This window comes from Cebidichthys violaceus, unplaced genomic scaffold (assembly GCF_023349555.1).
Source record: "Cebidichthys violaceus isolate CVI_PGR_0920_01 unplaced genomic scaffold, fCebVio1.0.p SCAF_5, whole genome shotgun sequence".
NCBI lineage: Eukaryota > Metazoa > Chordata > Actinopteri > Perciformes > Stichaeidae > Cebidichthys > Cebidichthys violaceus.
This window is the reverse complement of record NW_027176705.1, coordinates 17,130,969-17,154,555: the sequence shown is the minus strand read 5'-3', so window position 1 is coordinate 17,154,555 and position 23,587 is coordinate 17,130,969. Positions and strand designations below refer to the sequence as shown.

At 44.6% G+C, this 23,587-nt stretch overlaps 2 protein-coding genes across 5 annotated transcripts in view; both read left to right on the top strand.

Annotated features, from left to right (window-relative positions):
* LOC137887830 (leucine-rich repeat-containing protein 49-like) overlaps positions 1-12,712 on the top strand; it is a 31,100-nt gene extending 18,388 nt beyond the window's left edge. For both annotated transcript variants that reach the window (XM_068731060.1, XM_068731059.1), the window contains exons 14-18: positions 4,677-4,911; positions 6,386-6,571; positions 7,832-7,941; positions 10,062-10,215; positions 11,891-12,712. In XM_068731060.1, the coding sequence (XP_068587161.1) occupies positions 4,677-4,911; positions 6,386-6,571; positions 7,832-7,941; positions 10,062-10,215; positions 11,891-12,106 (901 nt within the window). In that variant the 3' untranslated portion in view covers positions 12,107-12,712. The remainder of the gene's footprint in view (positions 1-4,676; positions 4,912-6,385; positions 6,572-7,831; positions 7,942-10,061; positions 10,216-11,890) is intronic.
* Positions 12,713-16,666: 3,954 nt separating this feature from the next.
* LOC137887517 (thrombospondin type-1 domain-containing protein 4-like) overlaps positions 16,667-23,587 on the top strand; it is a 39,482-nt gene continuing 32,561 nt past the window's right edge. For 2 of the 3 annotated variants that reach the window (XM_068730582.1, XM_068730581.1), the window contains exons 1-2: positions 20,985-21,060; positions 21,972-22,074. In XM_068730582.1, the coding sequence (XP_068586683.1) occupies positions 22,038-22,074 (37 nt within the window). In that variant the 5' untranslated portion in view covers positions 20,985-21,060; positions 21,972-22,037. Of the gene's footprint in view, positions 17,072-17,719; positions 17,775-17,975; positions 18,043-19,221; positions 19,545-20,636; positions 21,061-21,971; positions 22,075-23,587 lie in introns of those variants that run through there. The other variant, XM_068730583.1, reaches the window with a different exon arrangement.

Below are 23,587 nucleotides of genomic sequence, written 5' to 3'. Positions count from 1 at the left end.
GTCACCAACTCCCTTCTAATCTACAGTATATATGGGCAAAGAGGTGGACCACCGGTGTAGCTGAGGCGGGTCCGGGTGACGCGGCAGAGCAGACAACATGCATGTAGCGACATGGGACGGCACCCACCTGTCACTCAAAGCGACCACGCCCTCAACTATGCCTAACTTTAAGCCTTAATATCATTCAAACGGTTGAGTTTTAATAAATGAACAGAGAATTTAGCTAGAGATTTCTAAAACCTTTTTTGTACCAGGCTGTAAACAGGTTTATTTACTGCTGTAAAGCCTTTTAACATTGGGGTCTATTGGGATTGACTAGCTTTTGGAGCCAGCCTCAAGTTGCCATTTGAGGAACTCAAAGTTCCGGAGGTTGTTGATTGGTGAACAGCCGCCCTGAAGAAAGAAAGCTGAAGAAAGCCAACAATAACCCTCACCTGCCCGGGTTCTAAAATAGCCTCAATAGATTAGTTAAGTTGTCCGTACTGACCAGTAACTGTATGATTGATAGCACAAACTGATATTTTCTGATGGGATCTAGATGTTTCATAAACTTGAGTAAAGGATCACTTCACTCAAATTACTAAACAGAACACATCTTACCTTGTGGCATCCAGCCCTGCAAAACGTTCTGGGTTTATTTGCCAATGGTTTTAGAAATCAGCCATTGTGACGCCTCTTCTGTGTCACTAGAATAGAAGTTCCCTTCATGCAATGGGACATGAAATAACACTGAAGTTAAGACTGCCGGTTGGCTGCTCCTACCTACCTGACCTCCTTGTCATTGACATTTTCCATGCCGTGTTTCTAGCAGCAGCAGTAATCTTTTGTTCTTTACTCATGGGTTGGCAGAATAGCCTTAATAGAACATGTAGAGAAATCATCCCGGTGACAGATTCGATCCCTGCAACAGCTGGTGCATCAAACCCCTCTTGAAATAGTCTTGACGTGACCCCTTAACATCCTCCTGAGCTCTGTGAGCTCTCTCCGGTATGATCAGCACATACACGTCTAAGATGTCTGACGGTAGTTTTCTTCTTCCACTGTTTATAAAGTGATGCTGGAGGTGCTCTAAATCAAAAGTCTCTGCAGTGTTTAATGTGAGCACCGGGCTCTGATAACCCTCCTGCACAGACTGTGTTCCCGGTCTGGGTGAGTTATGGGGGGGAGTACTGGGATGAAAGTGGGGGCTGTGTCAAAGGACTGTTATTACATGTTTCAAAGACGACTTGTCCTTCCTGCACAAGGATTAAAACCAGGATGATGTAAAAAACGACATCATCCTCCACAATGTGGAGCATGGGGGGGGCAGATGATGGATGGACTCCGCTCATATTTCTGAGACCTGTGAGTCGACGCTCTTGCCTCGCCGGTGCATGACATCACGGATCAGGTCCATTGGGGGGGGTGTGAATTCCCAGAAATCCCAACAGCAGGAGGAGGTTTATTCTAACAGCGCACCGTTGCGTTGCGGGTCATCCATAATCCTTCTGCTCCAGAATCTCAACGGATTCTTGGTTTCCCGTGTAGATCAAGGGGCTGGACCGGACATCTGGATCTGCTCAGTGATCCAGTGATGGTGCATGTGTGTTTGTCAAACTGGAGACTGTCTTCTGTTTCTTTACCTCCAAGCCTGCTGCTGAGAACTATCATCTCAATTTGAGACAATTTAAACAAAAAAAGCTGAACAATGTGTGTGATTATTCTCAAGTTTTGAAAAATCTGGAAACGTTAGAATAAGGTGTTCTGTTCAATTTGTAAGAATTCTGATACAAACTGCCAATGGCGCTTAGCACACAGGGGCTTCTTTCTTATGATCGCATCTGTTGCTATGTATTCTTATCGACCATTCAGGATTTAAAAAATAATCTTAGTCTCCATAATTTCTATATTGACAATGTTTGTGTTGTTGGACTTCAGAAATTGATGCTGTTCAAAATGTCGCTATGGTAAACAAGATGTTTTGTGTGAAAACGACTAACTAAATCATCAGATGACCATATGATGCCATCTCTGGTTTGCATTAGCTCCCCCAGTTTGGTGACAAATGAGAATGTTGACAGCACATTCAGCGTCATCGCGATGCTACAATAAGTTTTGGGACAATAGCTTGTGTCACTGCCGACGCGTGACTGTGTTAGTTTATTCCTATGTGAGCAATTTAAGATGTATTTGACCGTGTTTCCCCCGAGAGATGGGATTACGTAAGACTTATTACTCAGAAATCCAATAGTGCTGTCATTCACCGTGTGTGTATGTGTGTGTGTGTGTGTGTGTGTGTGTGTGTGTGTGTGTGTGCGTGTGTGTGTGTCCCTACCATTCATACAATCATTGCAGAGTATAAGGGTTCAGCAGGTGCTTTTGCAGGCTCATGCATGACTTATCGTCACAACGGTGAGAGAGAAGTTGAGCTGGCTCCTCAAATGAAACCTAATCTAAGACCACCGCACGCACACACGCACAGACACACACACGCACACACACACACACGCACACACACACACACACACACACACACACACACACACACCTACAGACTGTAGAAACACACTCTACTGTAACAGTCTTGCAGGACTTGGCACCAGTTAAGCCTAACATCTGATTCCGCACTGCACCAATAACTGCCACTTGAACCATTTCTTTCCACTTTCTAACTGAAATGCTCTTTTGAAGTGACGGATCGTAGAGGAGCGGTTCACACGCGTCACTCCACCACACAGTATTTAGGCGATTGGAGACATGTGTAAGTTACAAGCCACGTCTTGCGGGGGGGGGATTAAGTTGTTGAGAGATGACAGATGTCCCTTTTCAAAGACGTGTGTAGGATTAAGTGAGATAGCCTTAATTGAATTAGAGTCTTCATAGGCCAGAGCAGGATCCATGTAACTATGATAGACTCTTCATACGCTCTTCCGCTCCTCGATCACTTCACCTCTCGCCGCTAGTGGCTGGTCACAAAGGGGAGCTGGCAGCCTTTTTTAAGCTGTGAACAATACATGACGCAGTGCAAAGTGTGTTAGTGGCACACGTCCAGGCGCACAGAACTTACTCTAATCCTTTATGTGACTTATCCGCATGTCAGGCTCTCTTCCTGATTTACCGCCTTTGGCATTCTTGCCAGCTGAGGCGTGGCGTTTCCTTTTGGTTAAACTGCCTTCAGCATCTGGCCGCTTATTGCCCTCCTGCATCGTCAAGATCTCTTCACTAGCAGCTTTTTACTCAATCAGTACTCTTGTTGTTTGAATGGACATTGCATTAACCTGGAAAAGTGCACTCTTTTATAATTTCTGTGCTTTTGTAGGTGCACTCGAATGCACTATTTTGAGGCCTCTTGCACATCTGTCAATTCAACATGTTACTAGTGTAGCAAAGAACCAGGGTAATAACTGACCGTATGTGCTCTTCAAGGTGTTCTGTTATCACGGCCTTTGGGGTTAAAAGCTTTCTCTGCCTTCCGGGGATTTCTTTGTTGGATTTTGGCGGTTGGCCACTGGGAAAAATTGTCATCAAGGATGATTGTGCGATGCCATATCCACTTCTCTTAATACATCCATGGCAACCCTCCGTATTCTGCCACGATCATCCCTTAATATTGGAATACAAATGGCTTTCATACAAGCTGCATGGAGTAAGAGCAATGTGTCTGGATACAAATATGATGGAGGATACTCCCTGTCACTCACTGGTTTATTACAGGATTGATCCGGTTGTATTGTGTTTACTTGTAAGTGTAATTTGTGTAATAGCTCTCCCAAAGGGTATTTAAAGCTAAGTGAACTAATTAAAACTGAACTCTAGGGCAGCCTTTGAGTTATGTCCCACTGTACCCTTACTTTTACTTAAACAGTATCGACGCCTACGAGCAGATCTCTGCTCTACTCTCTTTTCTCCACGTTGTTCTTGCTTTAGCGGTCCAGGTAGAGGTATTTATTTGGGTCGGGACTGCAGTCTACTCTTGCATACCGTTTGTTTTAAAGTTACTTTACTCCATAGAGAGGAGTCAGTGCCTGCAACAAACAAAGAGGCTTCTTCGGTCACTGCAAAGCTTCATTTTGCTTCCTTATGTATTCACCTCTCTGTCTACAGCATGTTTGCCATCCTTTTCTTTTCTCTGTCACCGACTCTCACTCCCACACACTTGTCAAACACACACTTTCTAAAATAAATCGGTCTCAACAAGAATCTTGGATTGGAGTTCTGTAATCAGAGGATTAGTCTTCTGGCTTTCTAGATTGGAAGGGTGTGAAATCTGAATAGTGCTGAAAGTGATCAGCGTCTGGTAGCGTGCGGCGAGCAGCCCTCTGATGCCCCCGCTATGCTGAGAAGGCCCTCGAGTGTCGGCAGACCCAGAGGGCTGAGCGCTGGGCACGGGCGGGGAGATTATGTCTCCTTGAGACTCGCCCAGATCCTCCACTCTCACGACTCTCTTATCACGGAAGGGCACTTCAACTGTCGTAAAGGAGAATAGAAAGCAATTAGGCGAGACAAATAGGACATTGACGAGACCGCCGCGCACTCAGCAGCAATGTAGCTGTTCCCTTCTTTTAGCACAATGCTTGCTTTTTTTCATGCAAGTGTATGCTAAGTGCTTTTTGCCCCAAGATATCCTTCAAATTCTTTGCGTTCAGCGTATCGAGACTGGTTTACAATGTGTGTTTGTGTGTGTGTTTACTTTGCAGGCTTGTGGAGGCAGGGAGCGGCAGCGTTCAGAGCTTGTCCCTCTCCGACAGCCACCTGGCGGAGCTGGACGGAGACACCTTGCGTTTATTCGGACCCGGAGCCCTGGAGGCCCTGGAGAGGGGCTGGGGTGTTCAGACCGCCGGCGCCGTCACCGTAATCGCCTTCCGCTACATCAGCTTCGACGCCATTGTTCCAACACTGCCGCGAATAAGGGTCAAGTTCCCCAATCTGTCGGTGAGGGCGCTAGCCACGTCCCGTAATGAGCCATGGGATTGTGTCGACGTAGAGAAGAAAACAAAATGTGCCATGTTTCATTTTACCTTTGGATGTGGTTGTAGTAAATGATTGAGTGTCATCGAACACCAAACTGCCATTGGCCCTTTATCCACTGGACCAATTTCTTTATTATGCAATGATGGATAATCCAGCACAAAAACATACATTTCTTCTTGGTGCACATTTTCTGGGGCAAAAGGGCTCCCAACCTAATTTGTCATCACTACAAAATGGTCAGAGTGCTGCGGTAAAGAGAGCACTGGTTCCAAAGACAAAAGAAAGAGTTCATTGATCGTGGTGAGGGCTACAGCGAGGGCCTACATAATCTGATATTTATACATTTCTTTTACTTCGACCCCACTTAGCTGCCTCGCAGGTGTTCCTCCTGAGCATGTTCAGAGGTCAGAGTAATCAGAACATATATATTCACTTTCACGCAGAGAAACAAAGGGAAAGGGGAATTTAGAGAGAGAAATGTTGATCGTCTTTGAATTGAACCAAAGACGTTGGTCTAAGGGCGCTTTCATCAGCCATAGTCTGCTTGGCTGGTCCAAATCAGAGTAAAGTTGATACTTTGTGGTTTGTTTTCTATTTGGTCTGGTTCGGTTTCACAGTGCACAAACTGAAGCGGACCAACATAAAGTAAACGTATTTGCCGCGGGGGCGTGTGCAAAGAGACTTTCAGAGAAGATATTTCACTTTTACTCGGCGCTGATCTGCCTTTCTCCAGTTTATCTCGATTTACTTTATAAATGTCACTATTTCTGTGGACTTCGTGTGGCATATTCTGCATTATCCTGTCGGCCCAGATGTCGAGCAAACATCGGACTTCTGCACAAGTTCAAGTGTCCTTGTGTCGTTTGCCTGTGTCCATCTCAACTAATGTCTGCGCAGGCATCCCTGTAATCCCGCCTGCCAGAGGTTTGGTCCACACCAGAGTACGTTAACTGGGTTCTCTGGGCCCAGACAAGCTGCACCAGAGAAAATTTGGAAAGAAAAATTATAATAATGCTATCGCTGCATCTTTAACTTTGTTTATCGTGCGTTTTGTCTCTTTTTGGCAAATGAATTACACTCAAATTATAAGTGTAGGGAGAGAGAGTCTCTCTCCACCTCTGTACAAAAGGCTGATTTAAGAGGTGCTTACACAATATGATCATATGTGTATTATCAACATGGTATTAATGTTTCATTCAAAATACCATCAGTGCCGGTATATTGTGAATGAAAACTTTGCTTTGTAATATACAGTATAATTAGGTAGATTCTATCCAAAGCTCCTCTCAGGTTCTTGAAAGCGTATGTTTTAAATTGATTCCTTCCTATTTCAATCTTTTCCATGATCAACTAAGTTAGTTACAGCCATGAATGAATGTACAGTAGCTATATAATTTTACCTTTTTGTTGAACTAACTTGTTACTTTCGCTGCAGCACCTGAACTTCTTGGAAACCAACTTCAGCCGTCTGACCCAGCTGGCGGCCCTGGCTCAGGTGAGGCGTCTGGAGCAGCTGACCATCCACCCGGAGGGCAACCCAGTGGTCAGTCTGGCTCTGTGGCGCTCCTTCGCCGTCTACCGCCTCCACCACCTCAACCTGCAGAGGATCAATGGCCAGGAGGTGAGCTGTTAATGTCTTCCTCCTGCTGCGTAAATGTAGCGTCTCCTGCTGACTTTGTAAGACACAAAACCAGTAACAATGACGAGACGCTAAATGGAGTATGTGTTACGCAAAATGAAATAGAATGTGTTTGATATGCCACTTCAGAAGCAAAATATAGCAAAGAATATAGCAAAATATTGCTACCGCCCTCATGTCTGTTCGTTAAATGTAAGGCTACTTCCAGCAGTTGGTTAGCGTAGCTTAGCACAAAGACTGGAAACGGGGGGAATCAGCTAGCCTTTCTCTGTCCAGCAACTAATTAATTAACACATCATAATTTGTTTTCTTAATCTGTCAAAATTCTTCTCATCTAACTCCACGGCTGGAAAGCAAATAAGCCTATTTCTCAAAATGTCTCAAATCTTTTCCTTTACTGTTAGCATTCTTAAATGATGGGCCCGTGTCTCCTGGAATGATCTACGGCACCTGAGGCACCTCAGGATTTTGCCTCTAAATCATCTTTTAAGATATTCTGTTACACAGTACAGAGTGATTGTGATTACAGTTTGTAGCTTTTGACACAATGGTTTAACCCAGAGGTGGTCAACCAGTCCAGCATGAAGAGCCCACTCCCCCCAAAAAACAAATAAATAAAAACACACGTCATTGCAAAGAGCAGCACAACACAACACTACATCAGCAGCATTGACTTATAGGCCTAACGACATAACACAGGTGTGAGGTAATGTGACTGTCTCGGAGTGCTTCATTCATTTTCAAAAAATACAACACAGAGTGTGCTTCTCTGAATGACCCTTCAGCGTGTTTACCTTGTGCTTGCAACATTCTGTTGCCTTTTGGGAAACCAAAAGTCCTCCCATTCAGATAAAAATGTCCTCTGCTCATCTTCACATTTGCACGTAGTTGTTACGCTCTCCTGACTCTGCCATAGCTGTTCAGTCAGTAGCCTAGCCTGCTAGATTTTCCAACCAACTCCTGTGAAAGTGCGAGTGCTGTATGTTTAAGTTTAGGCAGCTTATAGGCTACGTGCATGAGGTTTTTTTGGTAAATCTCATGACGATCAAAAAATGATATTATTGTGAATAGAAGAGCTGCGAGCCACACAGGAGCAGGCGTGGAGCCGCAGGTTTCGGCAACAACCCGTGACAAAGCTGTAACTCTTACTTTTGTGTTTCACAGTTCGATGCACACGAAGTAACCAATCAATCACGTATCCTCTGCTGTGTGCAAAACTCTGGTTTGTGCTGTCTGCCTTAGGTGACCATGAACGATGTGATCGCTGCAGAGCGCGTGTTCGGCACACTGGGTCACATAGCAGCCACCGAAACGCCACGTTGCCGGCTCCTCCTGCTGCTGGAGGAGTCCAGGTGAGAACTTGATCTCGCGCAGTTAACCACAACATAACACTAACTGCAACCTAATGACAGGTGTGCGCCGTGTCCTGTGTCTGTTGTGCGTTTGAATATGTCAAGAATGTGTGGATTATTAACGTGTGTATGCGTGTATACATTTGTGTGTGTGTGTGTGTGTGTGTGTGTGTGTGTGTGAGACAGCGAGATGGAGCCTGGCACCGAGGAGCCAGGGGAATTAGACTGTGTGTCTCAGGGTAAAAGGGTGGGTACTTGGCACTTTGACACAAACATTCTTCTCTCTCCCCAGCCAAAAGCTCTCGAGGTCTGTCACTCCTAATAAAAAAAACATCCTCCCAAAGCAGAAATCTGCTGAATTTGTCACGCACGAGAACATGGTTTCCTATCATCTGGTTAGTTATGGGAAGCCTGAAAGTCAAAAGCAAAGCCGCGCACAGTATCACTGCTCCTCTCAAAGATTGGAAAATTGCCAGATCGAATCATCTGACTGTGTAAGAAATCTGTATTACTTACTCGCTCTCTAAACAACCTCCATTTTAATGTCACTTATTGTTAAGCAGCACGTGAGCCCAGTTATGCATTTGAGCTGCCAACTTGTCCTCAATTTCCCTCATACTGCAAATGAACTAGTAAACCTTAGCACAGGCGTTGGCTGCGTCTCATCCTGATTCATGCATAGATAATGATAACGTCTGTGGATAGATACACAACAGCCCGAAGCCGGAGATTATTTTCGCATCGTCACTGAAATCTTAATCACCGCGTGCAGTCATTATCCCTTGAGTCAATATTTCCATTTATTACACTAAATGCTGTTGGATTTGTCCTCTTATCTAACTCAATCCTCCTGCTGTATGCTGGATGTCACACAAAGTGCTTTTTCTGGAAGAAAAGAAAATACTGGAAAAGGGAAATGACATAGCATAACATAACATCTGCAGAGTAAGTTTAATTTGCTCACGTTAATGCGCGTCACGTGTTCTGTGTCAACTATCACTCTAATCTACACTTCCTTATTCCTGATCTCATTCCACTAAATTCTTTCAAACATTCATTTAGTAGATTGGGTCTAATTCTGCAGCATAAGAAACAAGTAGGATAAAAGGTATCTGGAAACAATTCAACTTCACCCAGGTGTGATAGTATCTAATCTTTGTTATAATCATTTATAGATATGCTGCTTGTAATCCATAGCTGTAGGATTTTGTTCACAGTTTGCATGTGGCTCCTGTAAAATGAATCATTTGGTTTTTCATGGCAAATTGTTTGAAGGAAAACAAGTTATAGTACGACTCTTCTCTGCCTAATGGGGCTATTTGCAGTCATCACTTCCCTGCTAGTGTTGCTAAGCTAATGCTAGCTTGCTGACATCTCAATTCCACGCAAAACGTTTGCTGTTTGAATGGTGGTGACTTTCACTAGATGGAGTTTGTTTGATCTGCTGGTTGTTTGATTTCTATCTCAGTTGACCTTTGGTCTTGTTGAGAACGAGGAAAGTTCACTTCTTCTACTTAACGCACTTTATCACGAGAGGGTCCCACTGAAAGGAACATATCGAGAGGAAACGGTTTGAATGTGGAGTGAATGTACTCGCTGTAATGCTTAATGCTCCTGTTGCATATGCTCTTATTCATCAGCATGATGTGAGACTGAAACACACAAATGCGTTTTGGGACGCACACACACACACACGCACGCACACACACACACACACACACACACACACACACACACACACACACACACACACACACAGACTTTACAAACCCATATGATCCTATATGGAATTTCTGCCTCCAGCCTACTCTGAAAAGACTATTTCAGCGCCCTGGCACTGGCCCGTGGAACATGTTGGTGCAGTAGTGCAACACATGAGATTTCATACTGATAGACAGCTACATTTGATGTAGTTTACATCACTTTTAAAGCACTTAAAAACACTGACATTATTCAAATGTGAGAGTTTGATTCTAAGGTGAGAAAGTGGTATTTGATGGGACACAAGAACACATTTTTAGTACCTTGGTGTTACTCCCTTTTCTGCCACCGTATCACCCCAGGTGTCCGTGTGTCTCCTCGCGCCGTGTCTGACTCACTCTTCTCTCTTCACCCTGAAGGAAGCGCCAGCTGCAATTCCTGTTGGAGGGGCGTGGCCGGCGGGCAGGACTGAGTCCGGAGGAGCTGCGAGACAATGGGAAGCTCCTGGGAGAAGGCCTGAGCAGAGCGCTGTTCAACTACCCAAGCAGAGACAGCAGTGCAGAGAGCCCTGAGGTCAGATCTGGTTTGTTTTACTAGTGGTTTGAGAGACTGCAACAACACTTAGTTAGTTAGTTAGTTAGTTAGTTAGTTAAGCTCGGGTCCCACATTAATCCATTTGTCTACTAAAAGCCACCATGGCACTGTTGAGATGTAGAGTGACTTACCTAAGCCCCACCAGGACCCACTAACTTTTAAAAGTGGTTGCCAGGCTCGAGGCGTCAGCTTTTGGTTGCCGAAATATGAAAATGTGGTTTCCATTTTTAGCCACCATATATTTTGAGTAATGCTTCGACCTCCGGTGCTCATCTAGCCCCGTGGTTCTGCAGGATGTGCTGCCTTTGCGTCTCACTTATCGAGTTGTTGTTCCTGCTTTGCACTATTGTTTTCCATCCAGCTCAAAGATGCCCGGATACTCCGCCTACCAAGAATTCGAAAATTTCCTTTTTAGTTTTTTGTTCAATCATTTTGCACATTAGTTTGTGATGTTGACGGGTTAGTCAAACTTTTCACCCTGCAAACAACTTAATTTGCTTTGCCATTGTCTCTTGTGCAAACCCTGGCCACTATATGTCAGCCTATACGTCTCTTTAACATCGGTTCAACCCATAAGGAGGATTTGATGTTGCGTTGCTAGGTGAGCTTTCACAAAGAAGTCTAGAAGCCACAAAGTCCGGAAGGAGTTACCCAGCTTACCAGTATTTCCATGTAAAAGGCATCAATATAAGTCAAATCAAGCGCTCCATTAGACAGGGAATCAACACACGCCACCCACCCTGTGTAATTGATGTGTGTGTGTGTGTGTGTGTGTGTGTGTGTGTGTGTGTGTGTGCATGCATTTCACCAGTGGGCATATCACTTTGGCAACCTGCAATCGCAAATGTTTTCTCGAATGCGCTATTTCATCACCGCATCTGATTTCTCTTTCAGTGCCATTGTGTTGTAACATTTCTCCATCTTCATTTCTAGCACAATAAATAATCAGGATTTGGGACGCCGGCCCACTCGGCAGTCGAGAAGGTTTCATTCGATCAGCGAACAATGCCAGGAATTTAAAGCAATCCAATTTAAACCAATCTCAAGCTCCCTTCAACCCAAGAGGGCATACCGTGGCCCATTGGGGGCTGTGTGTGGTTGATCGAGCGCTGCAGTACAGTTCGGGTCCTGGTTTTGGAATGACATTGCTCATGTGTTTCTGCCTCCTGTTCAGATCGCCTCTTTCACACAAAAAAAGAAGCTTTGCACACAGCACTCAGGAGGTGGTGGCAACTGCAAGATGAACATGTAATCAGAAAACATTTCATTCTGTTGAAGTTTATTCGCCTCAAGTCATCAAAAATAAAGCAGTTCAAAGTTATTCCACGTCTCTCTAAGACATAACTTCAAGACATGGTTTTCAAAAATGACATCTGACATTTAAAACATATTTTGACTTCAATCATTTTGGTAACATAATAGTGTGTTTCCAGACAGCACTGACACATGAATGTTGTTTACATTCTAACAAATCAATATCCTGTTAAACATGAGAATGTGATAGCTTATGATACATCTTATAAGAACCTTTTTCTTTTTAGTGTGCAATCTTTTTCTTTTTCTTACCGTGGTTTTCCCGCCACTGCACCTCACCTTTAAGCCTTTTCAACAACATAAATCAACATGAACGATGTTCTCTTCGTTTTCCTCGCAGGAGGGCACTGTGGAGGCGTCGGACCGCGCCGCCATGGTAGAGCGGTACCTCCAGGAGTTGGTCCGCAGAGCGTCCGACACCAATCTGAAGGGCGAGGCCCTGCATAAGCTCTGGCCCTCCATGTTTGCAGAGATGGTGAGGGACTGCGTGTTGGAGATGAGGGACCGGGAAGCCTTCCGCCAAGCCAGCCTCGCGAAGCTCTCTGAGACCAAGTGAAGAGGACCAAAGGTTCACACTTAAGACTACACACACACACACACACACACACGTGGACATAGCTTTTCCCGGGGCGCCTTGCAGGGCGTCATCACAAACTCATTTATTTAACACGTCATCACTCTGTAACTTATCACCGACTATCAGTTGTGATCGTCGGTGGAAACGGAAAGGTGTATTTCCCCGACGAGTGTGTAGCTCTTTAAGAAGGATGTTTTAGAGGAATTGTCATGACAAAGAATGTAGATTACCATTAATCCGTTCGATTCTTCAGTGCTCGGAGCTGTGATATACTTGAAGAGAGTGAGAGGGGACGTGTCGGGCCCCAGTGCATTGTGGTCCCCTACGGAGCAAGCTGCACTTTAAAAGCTTTCTGAATGAGCTTTCTTCACCGTATCTGTCATCAGCTGAAAATGACCCGCGTCTCTTTTGTTGAGACTATCGAGTGATTTTTCCGTGTCTTAAATAAAGTTTCATGCATCTCTCTCTCACTTTGTCCCGCCTGACCTATAAAAGGAGGGCACAAACAAGGACAATGACTTTTTCTCTGTTTACCACTGATTTTCTGTATTGTACTTAGTATTAAAAGATTCTGTATTAACACTATTGCTCTTTCTGGAAACCTCTTTTTTATTTTTATTTTTTTACAGGAGTGAAGAAGTCATGTCTCTCTTAAATCGGGCATCATGTGGGATCAGAACAGTTGTCTCATTAGGCGCAAGAATAACACAAGTCCATTTCTAAAATATGTTAACCCTCCCCCTCTTCTCTTCACTTTGAAGGACAGCATCAACAACATCTCATAGACCATCAGTCTCCGGTGAGGCCTAGGGTCTATATATGTGTGTGTGTGTGTGTGTGTGTGTGTGTGTGCACTAGCAGGTCCAGCAACCATGAAGGATCCTCTGGGTAGTGTGAACTCAGACTGGAATGTCCCCAAAGGCGTAGAGGCTTCACCAGTTTATCACCACCTGTTCCAGGCTCCCTCACTCAAACCGTCCCACCAAGAATTCTTTTAACCCCTTGTGTAATCAGGCATGTTGGTGGGGAGCGCAGCCTCGACACGGAGTGTCAAACATCAGCCATGGTGTTTTTACACCATCGGATTGTGTATTACATTCGGTTGTTTTCTGGTTATTCTGTGGAATCCATCTCTATCATACAGGTGGCACACTGTCTGGAGGAAGTTGTATCCGAACCAGACGTTTCGACGATCGTGTGAAAGGCTTCTTTAGATGTTTTTTTAAATAGCATGATGTAGTATATCCTCCAATGGAAGACAAAGACGTGTACCTAAACATGCTGTGTAAGAAGTATGACTGCCTAATGTGTTGGTTTTTGGCCCACCTGTCCCACAAAGATCTCATACCGACATCAAAAATAAATGCCGTGTTTCATTTTGTCCTTTTCTTTTTGACAAGAAACCATTCGGTGCGAATGTCTGCTGTCAAAAAGCTCCAGCAAGTTTCTTTTGAGCAGCTCTGATGAACAGCACTGGTTTGTGCTGACACATTCAGTTGTTTTTTTGTTATGGTACTATGGCTGTCAACTTTGTGTGAGAGAAGTCTTGTCCCAAAGGACTTGACGGAGCTCCGGGACTACTGACAGCATGCAGACGCAGAGGCAGGGAGCGAGAGCGAGAGCGATGAGTCACAGCCGAAGCAGTGTAGAAGTCCAGGCAGAGCAGTAGCTCCTGAGGCCCACACAGTTGAGAAGGCCCAACACTTTGACACAAAGTCCATACGTCTGGGTGAGTAATAACCCACAATCAATCTGTTGCTCAAATTAAAAGTAGTATTTGTTCTTTACAGAGCTTTACTTTTGGCATTAAACCCAGTAGAGAGTAATGTACTCAAGTGTGCACCAATGGATGTCTACTTTAAGTAGCTCCATCTTTGTATTATATCTTGCATTAGGTCTCAGTCCACATGACATTCTAAAATCAAGCCATTTCAGTATGGATGCTGGCGTGTACAGCATCCATACAGCATACAAGACTCCATACTAAAACAGCGTAGTGTGGACTGAGACTTACTAGACTGCACTCACGGTTTAGCAGGAATGCAGGAATTTTAACACTAGACAAACTTTTCTACTTAACTGTACAATTCCTCCTGGATTTCTTTTTGGGGGGGAAGATAGCTCTTTGAATTTTTGAACAAAATCCTACCAAAGCTTATTTGCCGACCACATATAGAGGCAGAGTTATTATGTTCATTACAATGGCTTTTAAAAAAAAAAAAAAGTCTAAGGCCTTGGGCCTCAGATGAAATTGACATGATAAATTCAAAGCAGTGTTTTTTTCTTTCACAACAGCATCATTGCAGGCCTCTGTTCTGCCAACGCACAGTGGAGATCGGCCAAGAAGGGCTCAGGTATTGGTATATATATATATATATATATATATATATATATATATATATATATATATATATATATATATATATATATATATATATATATATATACACATTATATTATTTATATATATAATGAATCCACGTTTGTTTGACCCACTTTCTCTAAGTCTGCCTTGCGTACTTCTATTTTAGTTAGTTATTACCAACGTGTCCCAGAATACTTTTCCCCCCCAGAGAACATGCCTGAACTTGTTTCATTCAGCTGTACGTTTGTACCTGTTTAACAGAGTAATGTTGTAGTCATTATGCACACATAGAGGAGGTTAGAGTACTAGCAACAAGAGTGAGTTGAGCAAAGGCAGCATTATTGCACTTAACGTGGACTTACCAGAGGACCAGGGTCATGCAGTATTATCTTCAGTAAACTCAGAGCGCAGGTTTGGAGGCTGTGCTGGACCCTCTGATAGACCTTTGTCTGGTCTGGAGACACGGCTGCCAATTCGTTCCACCTCACAGGACCAACTATTAGTTTCTCCTGGTGTGAACCAAGTGCATTGTTTATTGTCGGCCATGCACTGCAAAAAATAGTTAGTTCAATTTGTTTAAAAGTCACAATTAACCTTTTGTTCATTCTTTCTTTTCTTTTTTTATATTATGAATCAGATTACATTATTTTAGTTACCAGTTCAATAATCTGGCTCGTTAAGTTATATTAAATTTATTTATTTATTTTTGCAAACACTGAAGTGATGTAAACTGTATTATTCTATTGAAGTGTCGATGGATATATATGTTTTCAGTTTAATAGGTGTCCATTGGCAAATCGATGCATATTTTCGTCCGGTGTCGGACATCAGGGACTCCCCTCTCCACCTTCAGTGGGTCATCCGGAACGCTGGTTCATTACAGAAGCTTAAATTGGAGGCTGGTTTGCCTGTGAAGGGTTTGGAAACATTGGGGTTAAAGGCAAATTCCTGAGCAGCATCAACATATATGCACCAGTGAGTGGGGCCAACAACAGGACCGGCTCCCCTGCAGATTCCTCCATAGAGGCGCGTATACATACAGGGCGGTAGCACATGGATGAGCGGATGATTTGTAGGTACAGACTACACTGATAGATTCCACACTTCTGACAGATTACATTTAGACTACATAATGAAGCCATTGTCAAGCCAGCATGTTTCCAGACGATGGCTGTAATGAGCTGTGTAAGTCACACAGTGTGGTGTGTAAACCACTGAACCATGCGAAGCTCTGTTTGGTTCTGTCAAATTAAACAAGTCAAACAAAGCAGCACACCAAGACGTATTACTGCACGAATATGAGAAAGTGAATGTCAGTGATTTTGCCCTGTAGAAAAAAAAAAAGTCACCACACCTGTAGGGTGTCGATACAGAAGTGTGCAGAACGTTGGAACCACCCTCAGAGATATGGAGGTTTTTGTACAAACCGTGTCACATTTTTTAATGAGCTTAAAGTCTTTTAGTTTGTCCAATTCTGTGTTTTTGGACACAAAGTGATCGCTGAATCCGGGTGACTTGCTTCCCCTCAATGAATGAGTGAGTCATGTCCCTCCATTTCATCCTGAGCGATCAGCGGTCAGTGCAACAATGTTTTCTTAGGTGCACTCTGGGTCACATTTTAGACCGTTGACACAAGTGATCAGTGTACCCACTCAATAGAAGCATCCACCCAAAAGCGTTTTCTCCTCTTTCTTAATTTTTGTGATTTGAACTGACTCTTTATTCCTGCTGAATTTCAGCTTTGTATAATAGAGTGTATTTGTGTTATTCTACTTGTTTAGAATGTGGTAGAGTTTAGTAAAAGCGACACCATGCACATGTTGATGTCATTGCTAAACATAAGAGGAATACATTTACTGGCCTCTTTCCTGTCCGGGCGTTAAACCATTACAGAGCATCCAGACTGGTTAACGTGACCACACACAAGAGAAGAGGCGCACGTGTCCCTCAGGTGTCTACCTACAGGGGCGCGTGCTGCAGCTTTTTGAGCGTTGGCCTCACTTCAGTCTGTAAATGAGCGATTTGGACGTTTCATTGTGAGAGGGAGACATGAGTGTCAGAGAGTATGTTTCCTCCACACACAGGCGCATGTAAGCGCGCCACTCACGGAGCGGGAGAAGGTGGAGACACACACACACACACACACACACACACACACACACACACGCCTACATATTTACATGGCGCACATACACACGAGAGCGAGAGCGAGAGAGCGCTTGTTGCGGTGGAGGGCGCAGAAGAGGGTTGTTTTTTTTTTTTTTCCAGCTTTCTGTCATACTGTGGCTTTGCGCGTAACAAAGTAAGCAGACGCGCCGGAATCACCAAGGATGACCCAGGTCCGGAGTTTCTCCTGCGCCAGGATCTGATTCGCTACTCCGGATACGGATTTGCTTATTTAAATGGCTTTGCACAACGTTTCTGGAGGGAAAACTCCGAATATTCACCTGGATTAAAATGTCGACACATGAGGATACCTGCGCTTGGAAGTGGATCTGTGATCGCTGCAGTGTAGGATACAGTAGTTAGAAAGTACAGTGGAGTAGTACAATACTTCACCATACTCGCATCACCTGCAGGTACGTGGACGGGATGAGACGCGGGCTGTCAATGTTGATCATTATTACTTCTGTAGTTAAATGTAATCCTATGGGGAGTTTTCTTTATTCCCTACAATAATCGCATACCGCGTGTTCTGTGTGTTTTCTTCTGGTTTGGACGCAATGAAGTGTGCAGGACTTTATGACCACCCTGTCTGGTTCAATGAGCTTAATTTAGACAAGCAGGGCTGAGTTATATGGTCTGGGGTGAGAGGTGAAGGTCCCTCTCTAACTGGACCCCCAGACCTGCTGTCTAATGGGCTCTTGCAGTTTTTCAGCAGGGGGTGCTGCCTCATTAGGAGTCAGAGGTCCGAGAAGGTCAACTCACATGGTCAAGTGGGTATAGTCCCCGTCCCCCCAGACAGTGTCTCGAGGCAGAGGGATGTAGTGTCAGGATGTGACATTGGTGGGATAGTTATGGCACACAGGGACAGTAATATTTATATTTTGATACGTTCACATCTTGATGCTCTAAAAAACGATAAAGATGAATTATATGGACGTAGATGGATAGTGATTAGCTCCAGTGCCTCTTTACTGCAGGCTCCCACAGACAGCGTTTGGGCCGAAAATGTCAGGAGCCATCAGGTGTATGCTAATTTAAACTTCTCTATTCCACATTTTAAGAGTCCAACTTAAAGAATTCAGGAGCGATGCAGGCAGCCTGCGTCTGGATTGCCAGGTAATGTCAAAGTGTTTCTATTACGGATTACTTATTTCTTTAAAAGCTTTTTGTTTTTGTAATTTGTATTTAAATGCAGATTCATGTTTTTATGTAACTGTCTCATTCTCTGATGATCCATTGATCTCTCATTTTATTAGCGTCACAGTGCAGTGCATTACATTCTTGATTGTGTCAGTAAACAGTCTGTTTTTTCTGTAGAGCGTCTGTCCTCTGGCTGTTGCTGTCAGACCTCCTGGACTGCCAACGCTCAACAGACCAAAGAAGGGTGAGCAGCAGTTGCTTATAAAAATCAATAAATCGGTGTTCTGCGAGCTGTTAGACACCCTCGTGCAAGCGGTGCTAGACCTCCCTCGGATGTTTCCAGGAATTTTTCATGTTGTTTTATCAACCCGTCTGAACGCATGGTTGGCGCAGGCTGGTGGAACGCTCCTTCGCTTGGAGATGGCATGCATGATCGTGTCTCGCCCTAAGTGATAGACTTTCACTCCTGCTTCCTCTGTCCCAGTGTGTGTAAACAGTGCAAGTTCCCCCCCCACAGGGAACCTGACCAGGGTGCTAATCTGTTAACATGTAATGGGAGCTTGAGCGGAAAGTTCTGTTGATTGCGGTGAAAACGAGACGGCTTGTGTCAGCTGTCAGCGAGCCGTCTCTTGACCTCTGGAGACTCAAGAACCACACGGAAGAAAACTAGTGGAATGCTCCTCGTGGATGAAGCTGACTGACAGATCGACTCTCCGGTCGGGTTAGATTGGGGGGGGGGGGGGAGTCCAGCTGTGTGACCTATGGCTGACGCCGGGAGATGACAGTGGCTGAGTTACAAAAGCTGAGGGAGGGTAGAAGAGGTCTGAATAGCTGCACAGGCTGATTGACACAAGAGGAACTTCCTGCCAACTGTCCCCAATGCTTCTGTATTCTCTCTCCATTTGCTAAAAGTCAAAGGCAGCTGAGCTTTTTACTTCGGCCATGTGTTTGCCCAGAGAGGTTGCTGTGAATGGAGACAAAGTGCTCCCTTAAAGAGTGGGATTTCCAAGCTGCTCAGCGGATAAAGCCGCCTTGGCACAGGGCTTCCCCCTGGCTGGTTCCTCAAACAGAGAGTGCAGTGATCGACGCTAATATGTCCTTGGCAAAGTTGCACAGAGAGTTGGAGTCAACAGTGAGAAACGCAGGTAGCCCATAGGGGATAGGCCTTTAACAGACACCCACTAATCAGCCAAATCAGGGCTTTATAACCGTGAACAGAGGTCTGTTTCATGGACAGTGGTGGGGCAGGATCGTCATGTTGATGAGATGAGGTCACTGACTTGAGCCTTGACACAACGCCATGATCCGGGGAGATTACAGTCTTGTTGATGGAGGCTTTCCATCAATCCTTGGCACGCACTTCGCGTGGCGCTTTCCGGCGCTCCGTGTTGTCGCTAATCTCGGTTGTTTAAACTCCATGCAGGTTCCTGAGAGGGCAGCGCCCCAACAGGAGTTCAGGGCAGAGCAGGGAGAAATTCAGGGCTCCTGGGGAGCCTGGGGGCCCTGGTCGACCTGCTCCCGGACCTGTGGCAGAGGGGTGCAGGAGCAGAGCAGGCCCTGCCTGCCTGTTTACACGCCGTCCCAGTACCCCTCCAGGAGAACCGGTGTTCACCCTCAGCAACCAGGCCACGTCATTTCAGCCCTGCGGCCAACGGTTCCTCTGCACCGCCAAGCAGGCAGGTCCTACAACAGCAGCAGTCGCGGCGACCCGAGGGAGGAGAAGGAGACCCGGCCCGGTGGACGGAGGTACTGTATCGTCCTGCACAAGCTGAAACGTTTAAATCAGTGTTTTACCAAGTCTGGGATTTTTTGTCATCTAATTAGAGGAAGTGTTTGGATTCAGATGGGTGACAAAAGGAAAAAAAACTGATTAAATGAATGAAGAAACATTACAAATGCAGACGCTTCCAGACAGGACATGAGGAGTCGATACTTGATGAGTATGATATTTATGGTATTGATATTCTTAGATCTTCACCCTCACCTGATCCCAATCCAGTTGACCACCAATGAGAGATTTTGGAGCTGTGTTAGATGGCGCTCTCCACCACTACCATCAGCATTTCATTCTAACTTGTCACTCATCAGTAGCTAAAGACACAAGGTGCTGTGCAAATTGACGCAAAAGAGTTCATAATTATTATGTATTTTATTCTAGTTCATACAAACGTATTTAACCTGAGTGTTAAACTAACAAAGTTAGTTTATTGGAAGTAATTTCACTATCATGACGGTCGACAAAGAAGTCTTTTTCAGTAGTTCTTGTCAATATCTGCACGTGTTAAAAGAGCCTGTGCTGCATGCTGAGCAGCTCTGGTCTAAAAGTGACTCTTTGGAGCCATCGCTGTGGGCCGTCGAACTGCCCTTCAGTGTGAAGCTAGTCTTTTATGGATGTGGTCAAAGGCTCGGCTTGTGCTTTGCAGCTTTGTGACCTCCTTCCTGTTGTGCTTGCCTTTAAACAAATAGCACTGACAGCTGAGTAATGGGGGGGGGGGCGCTGTTTGAGTTGGACTCTAAGGAGCCAAGCTACGACAAAAGCTCCCAGATCTGGACGCTTCTCCGAATTCGTTGTTTCGGTTGAAGAACCGTGACAGTTTCCTCAGCGAAAGAAGAAACTTTGCTAAAAGATAAAGTAAAAAGGTGTGGATCCAAATATGCTGCATGTCCTTTGTCATCCAATCTCTGGTTGGTTTTACGAGGTTTGATACTTTAATTTGACAGACGATGGGTAACTGGATTTAATTCTAGTTAGCAGGGACGTGTGTGGGTCTAGAGATGGTGGTGACAACCGGCACAGGATCGGTGGAGTCGGTGATCTCATCATGTTTGTGTCCTCAGGAGGGTCACTCAGATCAGCCCGGGGAGGTATGGCTACGGGAGAGCTCCTTATGTAGCTCCACTGCAGACGGACACGGGCCAGGGCCCCGGGACGGCCCGCCCCCACAGACAGAGACGCTCTGCTGCAGCTGACGCCCACCACCCAGCCGCTAGAGGCCACGGTTCAAACAACCTGTACCCCGCCAACACCCTCCATCGCCACAGCAGACCCCATGTGCAGCCCAGGGCACAGCAGCCCAAACATAACCAAGTGTGGGCCCCCCTCTACCAGCCTGGTTCGGCCAACCAGGCTCAGGTCCAGCAGGAGCCGGAGTCAAGCAGCCAGACGTCTGGACCCCAGCAGCACCAAGAGAGACCCTACAACCCCCTGCCTAGTTCCTTCTGCACAGGGGAGCATGCTCACTACAGGATCTGCAACAGTAATGTATGCAAATCTGCACCTTCTCCTTATTGTTCCCAGCATGTTGGGAAGTAAATAGATAAATAACATTACTGATTTTGCATATTGTTCTGATTTGTTTTCGATTCCTTTAATTTGTTTGTTGATAAAGCAGTGAGTGGAAGAAAATACTATATATTGATTTTGTAGAATTTATTTACAAAAAAAAGGTAATACAATTAAATAAAGAATATTAGAGCAGAAGATAGGAGCGTAAGACTTGCACAGACGGACCACTTTTCACAAGCTTTTTTCCACAGTGCAACACTGAACTAAGCGTACCAATAACCATGAAGCACACATACACACACAAGTATTGTATGTGTTGCCAAAGCCAGATAAAGTTTACGGTAAAGACTATGATAAAGAGCCACTGAAGGTGGCGCAACTCGGCACTGAGCAAGGCAGTGTTGGATTCCAGGAGCAAGATATCCGGTGGTGGAGGCCGATATCTTAACTTCTCACCGTTATGCCTCTGTTGCTTAGAACTCTCTTTTTGTTCATAACCTGTGCAAAACAAACATTTGTTAGAATTCAAATTTAATTTTAATACTTACATTAAATATGTAATGTTAACACTAATATTGGTAAAGCTTTAGGGGTTATGGAATCCATCATTTGCATTAAAATAAATCTGGCTCTGTATATTGTTTCTGGTGTGCGATGACTCAGATATTATGCAAAGTAAAGCAGACCAGGGGCTTGTTTAGACAGAGGAGATATGGGGGATGTCGGGGAGTTTGAGGTAGACTGGAGAGCCTTCGTCTAACTACTTTGGCAAGAAAGAGTGAGCTGCAAGGTGTACCTGTCTTTGTGTGAAATAAATGTACGTGTGTCTGATGTGTGTGTGTGTGTGTGTGTGTGTGTGTGTGTGTGTGTGTGGGGTCCATCCTCAGGCCTGTCCTCCATCCAGCAGACACATCAGGGCTGTTCAGTGTTCTTCATACAACAACCGACCTTTCATGGGCAGATTGTACGAGTGGGAACCTTTCAATGAGGGTAGGTCATATGCAGCCCTAAGGACACTATGTGCATATCTATATGTATGTATTTACACTTTACATTTACTTAGTAGACTAAGTTATATAATAACATGAAATTGCTTTGGTAAATCTTTTCCTCTGTGGCCCCCGGGGAGAGTAATGTTAGCTGATGTGCTGACAACAGCTAATGGGCCTTCAAAAACACCTCGTAAACATTTATATAAAAACTCTGAGTTATGGTGAACAGTGAGGCTGTAATCATAACCAGGTAGCTATAGTTACTTGAAAAACAGCAGGGCTAATCTACAGCCATACATAGCTGTCATTCTCACAGTTGAAACAGTAAGGTGTTGATGCTGAGCAGGTGATAGTTTGGAGCGTGCTAACATTTGCTAATTAGCACCAAACACAAATTGCAGAGTAGGCTGATGGGAATATCATTCGTTTTGTCACAAACGAAAGTACTGGACTGATTGAAACGTTGACCTGATGATGCTTACTGTCTCCAAAGTTGTTAAATCCGTCCTTAGTATGTTTTAAATGTGTGTACAGAACAATTTCTCCAGATCAGATCAGCCCAATCGCAATTTATAACCCAACCAATCGGCACATATCCTAACCCTGCCACAAGCCCGTGTAAAACCATAAAACCATTACATGCGCAATAGAAGACAAATCATGAGCAAACAAAGCTTCATATCTGCGTCCAATAACCAAAGATAAAATGTTAGATAAATAGGCTGTGGCAGACCAGAAAGAGTGTGGTCAATACACACATTTAATGAAAAGTAGCCCAGACACTGGTGCCGAATCCCGTGGCTATCCAATAGACGCTTTGTTCAAAACCACAAAACCACAACCTTCATGGTGGTGCTACAGTAAAAGTCTGACTAACGAGTTTAATAGAGGGTGAAAAAAGAAGAACATGAAAGTAAGACCATACAGTCTGTCTATTAACTGTGTTAGTGAATGCAGATGTATAAATACGTCCTGCTTGTAAGAACGCTGGCCTAAGAAGAGCTCCAGGCTACACCATCTGAAGGTCTCACACACAATTCCCAATTAATCACAATTTCTCTGTCACTTACATCTTCCGCTGCCCGACCTATGAGCTACTCTATGAACTAAGGCGTGTCGTGATGTAAGCTCTGCAGTATGTCATCTGTCTGTACGCTCGCTGACAAACGCTCACCCATACAAACCCTCTGACCTCACCCACCTGAGGTATCCGGGCAACAGTCAAAACACCTCCTGAAATGTAACTTCTCTGAGAACACAAATGGAACTAACAGGCTCCAGATTAATATCCTGTCAACCGCGTGTGTATTTTGAGATCTGGTCTTTGTTCCGCAGACCTTGACTGACGGGTAATGCAGATGTAAAGATTAAATAACCTCGGCTAAATGTACGAGGCTGAGCCCGGATTACTTGTCGCCCATCTTGAACAGTGCTTAAACTCGTACATCTGTTTAAGAAATACCTCACTTTTGGGCTTATAGTGTATCTAATTGATAAAGCACCTGAACGAA